Genomic DNA, 17,491 nt, shown 5'->3' with positions numbered 1-17,491 from the left:
GATAGACAGAGCTTTTTGTCAAAGTTCATTTTGCCAAAGATAGTTAAGAGCTTTGAAACCAAGTGTTTTTAGTATTGACTTTTGGCACTGACACCTCATTTCCTAATCATTATCTTGAATGGCCCTTTGAAAAAGGACAGAAATGGTGTATTCTATCAGTGCTCGAAGTGAGCCATAGATGGGGTTGCACAATTTGACAGCTTGTGAGTCAGTGCAAGAGTTAACCAGTAGCTTTGGGGTTAGGCAGCTCAACTACTGGGCGTACCAGCAAGTCATGTGAGATCTGAGTCACTGTAAGGTGCTAAAAATTAAAGTAAAATTAATCCTAACAACTAGAGTAAGGAGTTGCCAGTGGAGTCTTCCTGAGCTGGGTTTAATCCTGGCTTCACTTTACTGGCTCTGTGACCTTGGGTAAGTAACACCTACTTGTTTTGGCATCTCTTTCTTTATTTACAGAGACTGGTGATACCATGTACCTTAGTGAGCTAATTAAATAAATTAACTAATACAAAGAACCTCAGTATAGCAAATGGCATATAATAGGTGATACACAAATAATGTAATAATATAAATTACGTATAAATAACAATGTAATAAATTATGGCTGCTATGAACCCTACCTACTGCTTCAAATTACAGTTGTTTATAGAGAGTGTGCACACCTTGAAGGCAGAGCTGTTTCAGATACTTCTTTGTACCTGCTCATTAGCCAGCACTCTGCTTTGTGTAATATTCCATACATTGATGTTAAATGTTATTCTTTGTGTAGCATTCTGTTAACCTATATTTTAAGCATATATGCTAGAGTATTTTTAAATGATCTTTTTATCCAAGAATATATTATGTTAATATCTTTATTGCAAGATTCATGGCAATCTTTTATTATTTATTGCATGTTGAAAGTTGTATCCAAAAGTAAAATTACAGATTAGTCTTCAGTATATAAGAAGATTGTTGTTTTCATGTTTTCCATTTCTCCCTCAAATGGCTTGAGAAATCCAAGTACACCTTCAGTCATGTTTTGTCTTCCAGATTTTAAAATAAGAAGAATCTGCATCCTATAACACAGTGATAGTGACATCAGTCAGTCCCTCCTTGTATTTACTCCAGTTTTGACAATTAATTTCTTCTGTTTTCAGGAGTTACAGCATTATGATTCACTGTTAATGATCCTTATAAAACCTGGGCAAATGCTTAAATTAGATAAAAATCATAGCCAAAATTCTAGATCTATACAAAAATATCTCCAATGGGCTTAGCATCATTATCTTCTCTGTCTGGTATAAATATCATTGGTTAGCATCTGTTAATGCCATTTTTTAAGTGCTGAAATCTCTATCATTATTATTCTTTGTCAGTATATCATGCCTACACTCATCTACCTTAATAAATAAAATGAACAGGATATTTAGAATTGAAATATTTGACAAATAACTCTAAAATGATTTGTGAATTTCTAGTATATTGCTTAAACAATAAAACAAGGTAACTTAATAATTCCTAAGATACACATTTATCACTTCCAAGAATTTGCACTAAGACAAAAAAATATGTAACACAATATTAAGTGCAGCTATTATTCTTGACCCCTAAAAATAATAGATTCATAAAGTTCAGGCCATGTTCGTAACCTAAAGAATAGAAACAAATTCACATATTATCAACAAGTACATTAACTGGCATTGTTTTAACTTAGATGCCTATAAACAAATCTCAATAAGGAGATGGATATATACAATAGAAAATGGTGGGGAAGAAAACAGGGAGGGGAGAATTAAGTAAAAAAAAAGTGAAAACAATTTTTTAAAGTTTCCATGATCTTGTGTGAAGAATGAGGTATTATGTATCAGAAATGGTATTGGGAAATGAAAAGAAGCCCAGTTTATCATAAACAAGTAATAAGACCAAGTAATAGCAATATATGAAAGTTTGGTGGTAGGAAGAGAAAGGCCACTGTTCTTAGCAAAGGCTAGATGTAATCAAATGCTAGATTTACTGAGTAATGTTTTTATTTTACAGTTTGATATTCTATAAACAAGACAAAATAACCTTACAGACATTCTTGGAAGAACTGCTAAACGGGGACAGAAGCTCTGGCCCCTGGGCCCTCTTTCCCCTCTGAAACATTTATTTCTAAAAATGTATTCTCTCTCTGCCCTTTTATGTAACTCTTTGATCTTTACTATTAGCTGAGTGTCCTGCTACCATCAAAACAAAAGCATTACCAGCTAACAGTTAATAATCATAACACTCCTGTGTGTTTTAAGAGCTTTCTGAATACTCATTTAATCTCTGTACCAATCCTGACTAGGTGCTATTGTCACCATTCATCTCCATTTGTAGAATAGGGATACTGACTTACAAAGCAGTAACCTGCCCAAGGCCATGGAATGAGGTTATGAAGTAAAGCTGGGATTTCAACCCAGGCAACTTGGCACCAGGCTCCCTGCTCTTAACCAGGATGCTCTGTCACCTCTCTAGTAAGGTGGCCTTTCCCCCTCAACTCTTAACCCTCACTGGGCACAATACCACTTTATCAGCTGTCCTACAGATTAAAAATTTAGATGTAATATTTTATGAAGCTCTACCTTTAGAACCATCCCACACTAGCAAACCAAGTCCAACATTAGCAAATACTTGTAAATGATTTGGCCCAAAACAAAATGGTCCACATTACAACTTGGTAGAAAATGAATAGCCCCCTTCATGATTGTATAAGCTCTTGGACATGTTAGTGCATCAAGTGAGTTTTAAGTCTCTATGTATGCATTTTGTTTTTTTCACATTCATTTTCACTGTCCTGCAAAAAGCTGCAACAAATTAAATGTCTAACATTTCATGGATTGCTTAAATAGGTTATATGATAATTCGTATGGTATGATCCCAGTTTATAATTCTCTTCATACATGAATCCCTATTAATGTACTTCTAAAAGAAGGTAGTAATCACTGAAATAAATATTTTAACAGTAAAATCCATCCACATCAAAAAACCTTTCTTTGCGTAATCATATCCATAATTTTTTAATTAACTCATACTTCCTGTGCTGTTTATACACTGAACTCTTTAAATGATCTCAATTTTCTCAGGAATAGTTCATAATTTTCCTCAATTTTCTGTATGAATGAGTGCTTGAAAAAATAAGTAATCGGCATATTTTCTCAGACATGAACACTGGGACATCTCAGAGGTACACAGTGTTTCCAGAATGAGGCCAGAGAAAACAGTACGACCCAGAGGGAGCACTTTTGCTCTAACAGTGCAGTAAGTGCTTTGACAGAGGTAAGCATGGGGTTGAGGTTTACCTTGTCTTGGGGAAAAATGGGAGGAGAAATCGGGTATCAACCCAAGGAGGTGACACCAGAGCTGAGACTTGTAGGACACTTAACAGCTTGTGGCAAGAAACTAGAGAAACAGCATTCAGTTTCTGATACACCAGTCAGTAAGTGTATAAGAAAAAATGGCAACCCTTGTTTTGATTGCACCTTACAGAAAAATTTCTTCAAGTCAGTAGTAATCTATTATAAATTTACAGATATGCATAGAGGATGGAATACTTTTTATATCTTTTGTATTTATATCATGAGGTTGGTAGAGAGTTAGAAAGGTTTACGAAGACTAGACAATTTCATATTTTCCTACAAGATATGTATTAATAAATGTATAAATTGGTCTTACCACACCACTCTTAAAGTTCTCAATCCTTTTCTTCCCCAATTTGTTGGTTAGCCACCAGGCCCAGGTTGGCATATACTGCCACAAATATGCAATTAACAAGAAAGGTTGATCCGCAATCCAAACTTCTTTCAAATCATTGGCCATGCTGACTAACATCAGCCGCACACAACGACTGGTTGGCATCTTGTAGGACTGGCCTGTGCTGCTGCCTATAGTCTAAGAAAATTTTTAAAAATTAAGCAAATGCTGAGTATTTATATTTACCCAAGGTATTTCACAGAACTTTTAAGCTAGAAAGAGCCCAATGTCATCTAGTTGAGTGACTCCATTAGTAAAACCTCATGCCCCTTAGGAGTCCCCTTAGATACTAACGGGTATCTATAAACAATCTGTAGTATTTCAAAAAGCCTAACAAATCATACATTTTTCAGATAAGATTGTACAGGCTAAATAAAAGATGAAAGTTCTTCGCTTTTAATTAGAATTGCATCATCTTAATGTACTTAATGATAATTACATATCACTTTAGCGGTAAGTTTTTGAAATTATTAATACATTTAGCTAATGAAATTCTGTGAAACACAGAGTCCATGGGGATGAAATAGAGAAAGAAGATAAAAGTGGTTTCTTGGTAGTTAACAAATCTGGTACACTAGAGTCTAGTTAATCCACTACCATTCTATAAATAACTGAAGCCAAGAAAGGAGTATATGCTCACACTGGCCTAACCATGTCTACATTCCAAGTCACTTTTTCTTATAAAAGGGAGCTTATGTTACCTAACAGTCTCCACAGAAAATGTGAAATATAATACCTGTGAACATTTACATAGAAGCATATCCAGATCTATGTCTCAGTAGAAATAGGTATTGATGGAAAAGGAAAATTTCATAGTCTTTAGAGGGATTTTGTAATGTTGTGTGACACTGGATTCTTCATGAGACATTTGTTAGTCTTTTGATAGATCATTATGTGTAACCTGTGAGCTGAGGGAAGCACAGGGGTGGCTGAAGCTAACCTGAAGTTACAACTTAATAACACTTTTTCTAAACTCCTTCACCATAATCCCTCTTTAAAATCCCAGTAAGATGTAAGTACTAAAATCCAACCACACAGAACCTTCCAGTGTAGCTATACTTCACGAATTGATAGAAACAGGGTTTTTAAAATGTTGATAGCCCACATAATACTGGGTTACTTATAAGGAGTAATTTAGCAATCTCTTTAGCCTTTATTAAAACCAGATTCTGAAGTACACAGCACAGGGAATATAGTCAGTAATACTGTAATAACTTTGTATGGTGACAAATGGTAACTCTAAGTATCAGGGTGAGTATTTAATAATGCATATAATTGTTGAATTACTATGTTGTACATCTGGAACTAATAAACAGATATACGGTATATCAACTACATGTCAGTAAAAAAATGATGTCAAAGCACTATCAGCAAGCCTTAACACTTCCTAGTGCCATCAGTTTCCTAAATAATTCATAAGCAGTTCTAATATGAAAACCCTGAGGCATAGAGGTACAACACCAATACATAACTATTAAAGCATTCAAATTCTTCTCCAACTAGAAATGTTTACCTTTGAGGCTTCTTCAGTTAGGGCATTCTTCACAATATCTGATTGCACAGGTCCTGGGCAAATGTTAGAAACTATTATACCTGGGTATGCAGTAAGTTCAGTTCGGAGGCTATTAAAAAAACCCTAGTAGGCAAAAAAAAAAAAAAAAAAAGGCAAAATTAAATACATACTTCATGTTTACTGTTAGCATGCAATTACTTTTCTTCAATTTTTTTATGAAGAATAGCAGCACATTATCAAAATTTGTTTTGGAATGCCTGAGTAAAGGACAAGAAATGTCACTGTGCCAGCTTATCAGGTATTTTTAACTAAGACCAAAGGCAATCTAGAACAGGCATTCTCAGCTCTTTGCTGGCAAGAATAGTTTACCCCTTTTGGCAGTGGTGGCTTATGCCACTGATTTTTATAGTAGGCAAGCACTGAATAGGGGATTCAGATCCACCCTCCTCACACCAGTCCCCATGTCCCCACTCCAAAAGGGATGTATGTTCTTCACTGAGAATCACTGAGTTTGAGTTACTTTATCCCTCAAAGTGGTCTAACATGCCAATGTTGGCGCAAGGGGAAGCAAGAAGATATTCGTATTTAACAGAAACTATCATGGGGGAAGAATTCAGCTTTTTCAGATAATTCGTTTTGGCAAACACCTTTTTGAGTGGTAACAGAGTACATGGCTAGTTAAAAATGTAGTATGGCTGCTTACTCAATGACTTTTGTAAAAACAAGCTAGACCTTCTAGACTTAAATTTCCTGGCCATTTCTAAACCAAATAGGGAATAAACATCTTCTCCTCATCTCTTTTCCTAAATCAGAAAATGTTTCAGGCTACACTGTTAAAAGCTGAGTTAACTACTGAAATAGGTAAGCAGCTAACCCAGGGTATATTCATTTATGATCTAACAACATTAAACAGTTACCAGCCCTTATTGCTGACCTCTGGCAAACACAGGCCTTATGAGGCTTCATGCTTTCAGAGACTAATATGGTGCTTGACTCAGATAGACAGGAAAAAAGGCTTTGTTTAAGTGAGAGAACTCCCATACCCTTACCATTCTGTCCATCTAAATCAAAAGAGGAAAGAGAACACCATAAGAGCCAACACATCAGACACTAAAATCTCTCCTTGTTTGAAATCTAGTATAATGTGTGAACTTTTCAATAACAAAGAGATTCACTCTATAGTTTGCAGAGAATTGAGGAAGGAAATGTGCTCTTCAAAAAGAGCCTCCTGGTCTCACTGTTCAGCTACTGACATAAACAAATAGAGTCTAAACTTGCCACGTTGTGTCAGAGGATCAAATCCAGCAATAAAACAGTGAGCCTTGGACTGCAGGCCAGACAACTCATGCTGTGTTTTACTGCAGACATCTTGCAGGCCTCATGAGATACTTGGTGCCAAACAGATGGAGTGGCTGCCTTCCCTCATCTGCCTGCCTGAGACTTGCCCAACTGCCTGGCAGGAATCGCTTGATACATGATTACCAAATGCGAGGAGATCATCAGTAACAGCATTCCATTTCATCACTCTCTGCAAATGTCTGCTCTTCACAGCACTAACAGGGTACCCTAAAGAACCAAACTTCAGATTTTTTGTGAAACTGGTGACCATTCGGCTATTGCATCTCATTCCAACAGTGAAATATTCTACTTAAAATGACCTTCAACAGCATTAATTAAAAATTGTGTCTCCTCACAAACTCCAAGAAGGGACTAGCAGTTTCCAAAGGGGAAGGGTGGGGGAGAGTGGTGGGGAGAGGGAGAAGGAGATTGAGGGACATTATGATTGGCACACGTAGTGGGGGGGGAACCATGGGGAAGACAGTATAGCACAGAGAAGGCAAATAGTGACTCTGGCATCTTACTACACTGATAGACAGTGACTGCAATGGGGTTTGTGGGGGGACTCGATAATATGGGTGAATGTAGTAACCACATTGTTTTTCATGTGAAACCTTCATAAAAGCATGTATCAATAATACCTTAATTTTAAAAAATTGTATCTCCTTTATTATCCTATTGGCCTTATGATTTAATTTGTTCTGTGTGATAGTTTAACATTTCCTCATATCTGCTCTTCAGCCAACACTAAAGATTCATTTGTTTCTATTATTCACATCTCATAAGCTATGCAACCAAATCAACTTTTCTCCTAGCCTCTGCCTTGAGTAAATTTTCTTCTTCCAGTGAAGCCAGAGAAGAGTCAAGGCTAGTCCCACTAGGGATATAAAGCCCAAGGCTAATTATCCAGTGGGTAGTTCCTATTTCTGACATACATGTATATTTGTAAGACCAGGTAAAATAAACACCAAATACAATGGGGAGGAAAGAGAAATCACAGAAATGGGGAGAACAATTACATTGTGAAGTGTGTGTAGAAGAAATGAAGAGCAGATCCCAAATTTGCCATGAAGATGTGATAGAAATGAGGATAAGGTGAAGGGTGATATGTTGACTAGACTATATATCCTTATCATATTTCTATCTCCAGGATCTATTACCATGCATGGCACAGGGTAGATGCTCAGTGCATGCTTGCTGATGGAGGAGGAGGCATATGAGGCTCAAATCTATTTTGGTACCTTCTGAGGATGTCTCCCAGAGGTCCCTACATCACTCCTTAGTTACAAGGACCTCCTGCAGTGATGGTCGTATCCCCCACATACACATTTGGGTCAGTTCTGTCAGAGTTGAGTTTGAGCAACCTTACCCGAAGAGCATGTTTGCTGGCACAATATCCACTAGAAAGGGGTGCAGCTATGATACCCAAGAAGCTATTCACAGTAACAATCTTTCCTTGCTTCCTCTCCATCATGTGAGGCAGAACACACTTTGTCAAGGACAATGTCCCTAGGTAGTTAAGCTCAATTAGCTGCTTGTAGACATCCATGCTGGTGTCCACAAACAATGAACGCTGGGATACTCCACCATTGTTGACCAGAATGTCGATCTAGTTAAAAAAAAAATCAGAAAAGGTGCACTTTGGAGATGATTTGTACATGGACTGATCGAATTCCTAGGGATGGTTGGTTATTGTTTAACTTGAATCAATGGAACAGAATGGTATATTTCCAGAAGTCAGCAATAAAAAGATAAAACAGAAGCCAGAATTCACCTATGGAATTAAATTCCCACCTTAAGTGACTTTGGAAAGCAGTGTCATAAAAGTAAAAGGCACATTGAATTTTTAGCTTTTTTTCCTACATTGAGGAATTAGTACTTATAAGGTATGAAAAGTATTAATTACATAAACCCTCAGAAAGTAAGAGGGTCAACTCATGGGCCTGACCTTAACTGCATGGACCCATTTGCCTAAAGCCTATTTAGTGAGCAGCTCAGATGGGAATCCCTTTGCAGCTACTTCAAGCAATGCTACTTACTTTACCAAACTCCTGGAGAACTGTTTTGGTAGCCACTTCATGGGAACTTCGGTCAGTCAGGTCAAGGGGCAAAACGAGTATATCTTTTCCTTTTAAAATGCCATTCTCTAAATAAAGACACTTAAAAATTAGTGTGAAAGTCATGTGATAGTTTAATCGAGCTCCTTGCTACTTACATGAAGTGTCAAGTAAAGTGAGTATTTCACCCTACAGCTGAAGTTGGTAACAGACTCATTTCTGGATGGCCCCGGGAAGAGTTTCCCTCAGTGACCAAGAGGACTAGTAGTAATATAGCAACATCAGACAAAAATCTTGTTGGGTATACAGGAAGTACAGTGGCTCTCTTTGACTTGAATATACACAGTCTAACAGTGGAAAAGACTCTAGAAAAAAAAGATTATACTACAAGCTAACAAGAGCAAAATTTTGGAGCAAAGAAGTACATCTGTTTGATGATAACTTCACAAAGTTTACTCTTGTACATGCCTTTAAAAACAAAAACTATTTGTTCTTCAAATCAGTAAGAAGTTCAGAGTTCACCAGTAGGATTCCATGAGACAAACAAGAAAAAAGACACAATTCTAAAATTTCCAACCAGGAAACATGTTGAGCCATAATGGTCCTTTCTATTTCTGTTCATCAAAAGAACAATTGAAACTCGTTTTCTTGGACTCTAACCTTGAAACGGAACAAGTAATGCCAATTAGAAAAACAAGCAAGTAAATATAAAAGGTATAAAGCTTTGTGAGGAAAGGAGTAAACTGAAAGTTTGCACTAATGATCTGACAGATAAAAGAAAAACAATCAGCTTCACTCCAGCTGAGGAATGCCGACATGGTTCATCTCACCCCGGGCAGAGCTTGGCAAGTCTCAGCGGTGGAGGAGGAACTACCATAAGTGGCCCAGAGCAAATACACAAGCAGCCTTTGAAAGCAATATTGTGAAAGAGGCCCTGTGGTGTTGGCAACTATTTCCCTTTTTTGGATAATTAACTCCATTACCAAAGTGAAAGAAAAATTTTTAAAGAATGGCAAGGAGAGAAATGACCAAAAAAGTGGTCTGCCAGAGAATTCAAAATTATCTCAGTTTAGGTACCAAATGTCCCCTGAGAAAAAACTTTATTACTTGAGGCTGCTTTCAATGTAAATATAACTATACCAAAACCCAAACCCCAAACCAAACAAAACACTGCTGCTCTGTATATGAATATGGGAGATTATATCTCAAATTGCCTTTTTAAACCTAATTCCATTCCTGTTTTCATCCTTTACAACAAGAATCTTATGCCATCCCATATGACTTTATTATCTGACATTTTAGCAAAATGAATAAGGATGTTTCTAATTAAACTTCTATGGTTACAAACATGTATGTCATATGTAAGAGCTAAACTGTTCTTTCTCTATGTGAGATATTTGGTAACTAAAAATCCAACAGCATTTGAGAGAATTGGTGGCCACTCCCTAATGCCAAGAGTCGTACAAAAAAAAAAAGGTGGAAGAAAAATACTTAAAAAAAAAAAAGAAAGGCAAGGTCAGGTAATTAACAGATGACAAAAGGAAGAGGATTTGGGTCAAGACACTTAGAGCATCTGGAACCAGAGCGTATTGCCCAGGAAAATCCCACTCTTACCTCAAAATTTCCCAAAACTGTATCTGAGTTTGGACTCTGATTCATTTCTAGGAAGCACTGCTGCTATTCAGACTGACTTACCGAGGCATCTTCTTTTCACCCTCTCCAGCTCCTGCACTCTTCGGGCTGACAGTACAAGAGAAACTCCCAGTTTAGACAGCTGGTAAGCCAGCTCCTCACCAATCCCACTTGATGCTCCGGTCACCCACACCACCATATCAGTCAGCTCCCATTCTATTGAGAAAGGAGGGGGGGTTGAGGGGTGAAAATAAGCTATGAATTACACCCATAAATCAAAGATTAGCAAAAAAATATATTTTTAAACAATACCACTAAGTATGAAGACATAATGTGTAGATTAAAAATTTTTTAATATCCTATAATTATGGCCTTGATTATAGAGATGGTCTCATGGGTGTATCCTTATCCCCAAAGTTGTATACATTAAATATGTAGTTTTTTATAAGATCGTTATATCTCAATAAGGTGATTTCAATTTTTTTGAATTGAATATCCTAAGAAAACACCTCCTCTAATTTTTTCAAAGCATGAATACAAATCATAGTACAGTTATCAACATTGTTTTGTGTATTCCAGACTTGGGTGAGTTTTTCAGATTTTACTTAAGGTAAGCCTTGTAACTCCATGGGCTGACTCCAAGTCTCTCTTTATCTATGTGTCTCATAGAGAAAAGTAAGACTAAGTGAACAGAAAATCTGCATGAACTCACTTTCTCACTTTCCTTATCCATAAAATGAGGGATTCATATGAGATGATCACTAAAGTCCCATCCAGTGTTTATTATTCTAACTTCTTACAGTGGAGGTACTGATGATCAGTTTGAATATACCAAGTTCTACTCTGTGGCACCACGGACTCAATTCTGGACTTGTAAAGTAACGTTCACCCACTTGTCAGTCATTCCTGATGCCTATCAATAAAAGGTCATTTTGTAAAAGTGCTCTCCAAGAGCCTGAGCTTTTGTCTTAGGAGCATCTACTAGTTCACCCAAGATGAAATGCATATGACAAAGACGGTAAATGTTGTACTCTGCTTGCCCAATTATGTTCTTGTTAAACATTATAAAATAATGTTACAGTACTGAAGCAAGGAGGAACAGTTTATTCTACTTGTCCAAAGAAAAACTTATTTGCACTGCAAGATGATTTCATGGAATGTCACTGAGGTGCAACATTTCTGTGTGCCCTGTTTATTAAAATATGTGTTATTTATCAAAAATAGTAACTAAGGTATCACTTCCCATACACATTTCTGGTTTGGCCCATAAAAATTAAAATCAAGAAATTAGATTACTTATTTGGTCAAACAATTCTAAAACCTAATATCTGGTTAACAGTACAAGCTCTTGGAGCCAAGGTTCAAATCCCAGCTCCAACACACAGCAGTGAAATGCTACCATGTGAAAATTTGGTTCCTTACTTTGGCACAACTGGGAATGGGGTTAATAATAAAATCTCCATCATAGGACTGTTAAGAGAAATGAGCTAAAAGATGTAAAGCTCTCAGAATAGTATCTGATATATATACTCAGTGCTTAATAAGATGTCATCCGTAAATATTGCTAAAATTGTTGAATAAAGGGACTTTTTGGCAGCAAAAGAATATTCCCTCAATAACTTGTTCTTCTAATTTGCCCAGCCAGGGGTAATGGAGTTACTAACTATAATGGCTTAAGATTTTTTTCATTACTTCCTATGTGCTTAAACATATTTCCTGATTAAAGCCCTCACAAGAAACTTAATAGGAATGATCTTAATTTTACAAAAAATGAAATTGAGGTTTACAAAGATTAATTTATCCCAGCAGACTATAAATTCCTTTAAGGCTAGGTCCCTGTCTACCTTGTTCATTTGCTGTGTCCTGCTTAGCATAGAGACTGGAATATAGAAAGGATTCCATAAATAACTGTTGAAGAAACACCCAGGAACCCTAGCAGAGCTGGGATATAAGCCCACGTATATATAGCTCCAAAGCGCCCATTTGGACCACTAGCCTATGGTGCCCACATTTTAATATGATCAATATTTTAAAACCCAGCTGTTTCTTAGTCATTCAAGTAAATGCAACGTGTCCTGAAGAGCGAGGTTTCAGGTAAAAATCTGAAGACAGAAACATCCCAAATACTATATCTAGGCTACGGTGCATTCCTATCATATGAAGCAAACTGAATAACCTTCCTGAAGAACTTCATCAGGAACAGCAGAATTTACATTCAGACAATCATGTATTCATTAACTGACAACTCATTTTTCCAAAGTTCTGCAATACTCAGATTTCAGGGTGAATACAGTTTGTTATAGCTATTTCCTAACTAGCATAGAAGTACCACAGATTTCTTCATTTTTACACCAATAAACAAGTATTTAAAGCCAATGATGAAAACCCCCAGGCTTGTGTTTACCATAGAACACCTACAGCCCTCGCAACCTTCTGCCCACTTGGAGAAGAAAACTTTTTTATTTAGCACCAACTTTTGTTTACCAGTTCCACAGAATCTGGCATGCACAATGGCTTCCCCTAAAGAGCCTCTGAAAGCAGATTCTCAGAGTTGGAAGGAAATTTATAGTTCAACCCTCAACGCAGTTTGGAAATTCTATTCTCAAGCTGTTGAGTAGTCTCTACTTAATTCTCTCACAGGATAAGGGAACAAATTACCCCCAAGGCACCCACTCCATTTTTCATTCACTCCATCTAATCATTCAAGGGGTAGGAATCTTTCCTACACAGACGCACTCTCCCTCTCCCTTCCACCAAGCAGCACCTGGCAGTGGTTCTGTCTTGTGGTATATTAGAAAGAGTCCATCTTCTGTCATGTCTTACACAGGACAATCCCTTGGGGATTTGAAGACAGCTGTTATGTTCTCCCTAAACCCTCTCGTCTCTTGCTTCTCTACGGCTAAACAGCCACCTCCAATTTCTGCTCCCTTCCCTCAGATGACATGGCAGCATCAGATTTCCTCACTCTGCTGCACACACCCCTCTGCACAAGCTCTAGTAGGTCTAGTTCCTATTGAAGGGCACTGGCCAGAGGGCCAAGGATTCCTGTGGATATGGACAATTCCCTTGTCCCCCAGAATATGGGCTCTGTGAGGGCCTGGATAGTGACTGGCTCATCATTGCTGTGTCCCCAGTGCCCAGCACAGAGGCCAACTTACACAAGCAGGTATTCAGAAGATACTTATTGTTGTTTGCAGTTTGCTATACTTCCTTGCACTAAATGCCTCCAAGTCTGCCTGTCTTTTCTGGCAATCACTTCACAGTTGGCTCACTGAGGTGACTGTCAAAACGCATGTTCCTCACATGTGCTGCTGTTGAGACTGTTCTTACTCTGGACTTGTGCCACGGATTTTTCTGGATCTATGTGCAATATCTAAAATTAGTCACTGTTAAATTTCACCATGTGAGATCTATACTTGGAAATGCAGAGAATTTATCTAGAAGGATACATAATAGGTGGGAAATGGTGGTTGCTTCCAGAGAGACATAATGGGTGGCTAGGGTACAAGGGTGGAAGACAGCTTTACTCCTCAGCATATATCCCTTTCTATTTTTAAATTTGGAATTATGTGAGTGTCTATTTTTTAAAGTGACAAAAAAATAATAAACATAGAAGACAAAGAGGTTAATTTTTTTTTTTAACCTCAATAGCATCTGCCCATCTTTCCATTACCAGTCTAAGCTGTTTTGGAAACTTGAGTCTATCTCCATGTTCCTTTAACTGTGTCTTTATTGCCCCCCCCACCCCCAATCCCCTAGGGGTCTTTCTAGTCATTTTTTTTTCCAAATAACTACCCCATGAAATTTTAATTCCACAGATATACTGTGTATCTGTTTATGTACAGTATATATATCTGTGATTTATATATAAAAGGAGTTCTAAAAAGCTTGCTCTAGTCAATACAGGTTTAAGAATGACTAAATTTAAATATATCTGGTTTAAATACTAAACTGAATTTAAATATTTAAATAGAATGACTAAAATTAAATTTCATGGACTCTTTAATAGTTGTCTTGAGGGCCAACAGTTTCAAGGTTCTGGAGGGCCTTGTTGTGCTTAACAGGAAGAGTACAAATATTCCCAACCCTTGGATGCAGTCTCCTCCTCCTCCTGTTGCTGTTTTAACTTTTTTTTAACTAGATGAACCAAACAAAGCGTCAAAATTGTTTTCCTCCCCACCCCCGAACCCCCATGGAATTAACAATCTCTGAGTTGGACTGGCCATCTCAATTTAATTTGGAAAGCATGTTACCAATATATTTTTTTTAATTTTTAAATAACATTTTTTATTTAAATACTTAAAAGTTAAAATGTAAAAGCCCTTACCATTTAACTTGGCTTTATGACTATATGTTGAATAACTTTTAATGTAATTTATTTACTTAGATAAATGGTAACGTATCAAATTACATATGCAAGTTAGAAAATTATATAAGTACATAATAACAACAATTAAATGTATTTTTAAATCCTTCAAAACTTTTTCCAAGGAAAGTAAAATACTGAAAGAATTAAGTTAAATTTCTTTAAAGTTTTTAGTCACCTTAACTTTTAACTTGTTTGATATGTGAAAATAACTTTTAATCTAACTAGCTTCTAGATTTATTTTAGAAAAAACTTTTTCCATTCTGCACTTGACATAATGCGCTGAATAACTTTTATAGAATTAAATAATAAAATAAGTTTAACTATTTTGACGTCATTCTCAAAATCCAAGTTCACACAAAAGTACTGAGGATCTAACATGAAGACACCCACACAGCAGCCAAAAGACACCCACGCTTGCACTGCCTGCCAGTCACAGCCATCTATTTGCTACAGTCTCACGGGGCTGACCCTGCGTAGGTGTAGTGTACTTTCCCAGAACTCAATGTCAGCACTGCACGTATTGTGCCCAAGAAAACCTGAGGAAAATTTAATACTAAGGAATAAGATTTTGTTGAGTAAGGTTGAGCTTTGGAGGGCCACAAAACACAGTGCCATCTAAATTTTTTTTTCACCGCCCTGGAAGCCATACCACTCCTCTTTCCTCCCTGGCCCATTTTGAAAGCATAGTCCGTTTTCTGAGCTACTTAGCTATCATTTCCGAGGAAAACCCCTCACATATTTTGGGAACTTTCAAACAGGACACTAGGTCTAGGGAAACCTCACTTTCTCCCAGCCCTTACGGAGCTTAAGCCTAGCTTTGGGCGGGTCATTCAATTTATTTGAACTTTAGTTTCCCTACTTGGAAAACAAGATTAATAATTCCTACTTTGAGCAGCTGTTAAGGTTTGAGATCACCGTCTAAGCGGTGGAGCACACTGCTCAGCACATAGAATGTTCTCACTAAACGGCCATCAAATTTTAAGCAGGGAACAGACAAAACTGGGAGAGGCAGAATGCCCCTTGGTGTGCCAGTAATGATCTTGCTCCGGGCAAAATGCCAATCCAGTTCTTTCTAGGGTTATATTTTTATCCCAATGAGTAGATACATGGGTGACTCCGGATTATCTCAAGTTTTATTTCAGAACTCCAGGAGTGAGAAGTGGAAGATAAACAACTTCAGGAAGTTGGGAAACCTATCTCCAGTCCTCAAAAAGGCTGCCTTAGAAACGCAGGAAGACGCGCTTGCGTTTGTTGCCCCGAGTATCGTCCTCCGACACTGCATCCGACCCCCCGAGGGCAAGTGAGTCAGTCAGACCTAGTGCGTTCCGCGGCCAACGCGCTCTCAGTTTAACGACCACCCAAGTCCGTGCCTTCCGGGACCGGAGACAAAGGGGCCGGGCCTCTGCGTCCCCCGACCCGCAGCCTAGGGAGAGGCACGGAGGCCCTCGGCCGCCTCACCTGGGCGTCGGCCCTGCCACTCGGCCCACAGCAGGGTCAGGTCGCCGTCGGCCCGCACGAAGCGCAGCAGCTGCACCCCCAGCGCCAGCAGCGCGCCCAGCGCCAGCAGCCAGAGAACCAGCTCGCAGCTCATCGCGGCGCGCCCCGCTCTGCGGAGGGAAGCACCACCGCGCCCGGCCCAGAGCTGCGGCGCTGGGCTCCGCCCCGACAGCGGGGGCGGGGAGCGGCCGGCGCGCCCAGCCCGCGCCGCCCGCCGGGTGGGGATGCCCGCGCCCAGCCCTGCGGCTTTGCCGTCCGCAGGCGCGCCTAGTAGAGAGCTGCGGGAGGAACAAAAGGTATGGACGACTTCATTGCCTGGCTATGCTCCTGTTGGTACTGTAGCCATCAGGTCTGTAATTTCAGGAACGATTCTTGAACAGTTGTTTTGAAGGCCGATAATTTCCAGGCTCCGGTGTCAACAGGAAGAGCACAAATATTCCCTTTGAACGCGGCTTCCTCCCCCTGTTTAGCTTTATTTTTTAACTAGATGAACCAAACAAACCACCACATTGTTTTCCACCGCACCGCCACAGAATTAGCCCACCGAGTTGGATTGGCCCCGTGCCAATTTAATTCTGGACACCACGTTGCAAATGACACCGGATTGCTGAGTGCAAAGTAGCAGCTCGGGCCAAGGCCACTGGCTGCCCGGGAGCACTTCGCGCCGGCACTGGGCGGGGGCCCTGGGGCGGCCAGGCCAGGATCCCTCAGTTGCCCGTGGAGACCCTAGTAAATTATTTCCTTTTTATATACCCGCAAAGACTATGTAAGGAATCTTAAATGAGAAAGTGCCCTCATTAGCTTGTCACCTTTTCAATATGGGTTTTATTTTCCTTATGATAAATTACTTATTAAACAAGGTACCCAAAACACCATGCTCCGTCTCACTACAGTGACAAACTCTAGCCCAGGGTTTCCTCTGAGCCTGTTTCCCCTTATGTAAAATGTAAGGGTTGAGTTGGATTTAGTTTTCCAAGCCAGACCACATCGTGGATGTGTGAACTGGGTTCTCTGTCACAGACTCCAGTTTGTGGAGCGTGAAAGGGGATTAGAGCTGCAAATGGCAAGTACAGAAGTGGAAGATGGGACAGCAGGTAACCTGTCCCACCCTGGAGGTTAACAGGTCTACTTGAACTCTGAACATCTAAGCCTCAAAAATAAATCTTTGTCTTTTAATCTGATGATTTGATCCAGGATGAGCATCTCATTCATTACAGTGTATGTATTCTGTAAACTTATGTACATAACTAAAAACACCTATGTATTAATTTAGAGACTGTGCTGGTTAACTTTATGTGTTGATTTGGCTAGGCTGTAGTGCCCACTTTT

General features: G+C 38.8%; 1 protein-coding gene across 1 annotated transcript; it reads right to left on the bottom strand.

Annotated features, from left to right (window-relative positions):
• Positions 1 to 838: 838 nt before the first annotated feature.
• On the bottom strand, positions 839 to 16,314 carry DHRS7 (dehydrogenase/reductase 7). The gene is made up of 7 exons (XM_036919272.2): positions 16,124 to 16,314; positions 10,360 to 10,512; positions 8,647 to 8,753; positions 7,977 to 8,216; positions 5,270 to 5,392; positions 3,679 to 3,894; positions 839 to 1,058 (listed from the first exon to the last, which is right to left on the bottom strand). The coding sequence occupies exons 1-7, from the start codon at positions 16,254 to 16,256 to the stop codon at positions 1,011 to 1,013; spliced, it is 1,020 nt and encodes a 339-aa protein (XP_036775167.1). The 5' UTR covers positions 16,257 to 16,314; the 3' UTR covers positions 839 to 1,010.
• Positions 16,315 to 17,491: the final 1,177 nt, after the last annotated feature.

Source organism: Manis pentadactyla, chromosome 11 (assembly GCF_030020395.1).
Source record: "Manis pentadactyla isolate mManPen7 chromosome 11, mManPen7.hap1, whole genome shotgun sequence".
NCBI lineage: Eukaryota > Metazoa > Chordata > Mammalia > Pholidota > Manidae > Manis > Manis pentadactyla.
This window is presented reverse-complemented; position numbering and strand designations above follow the sequence as displayed.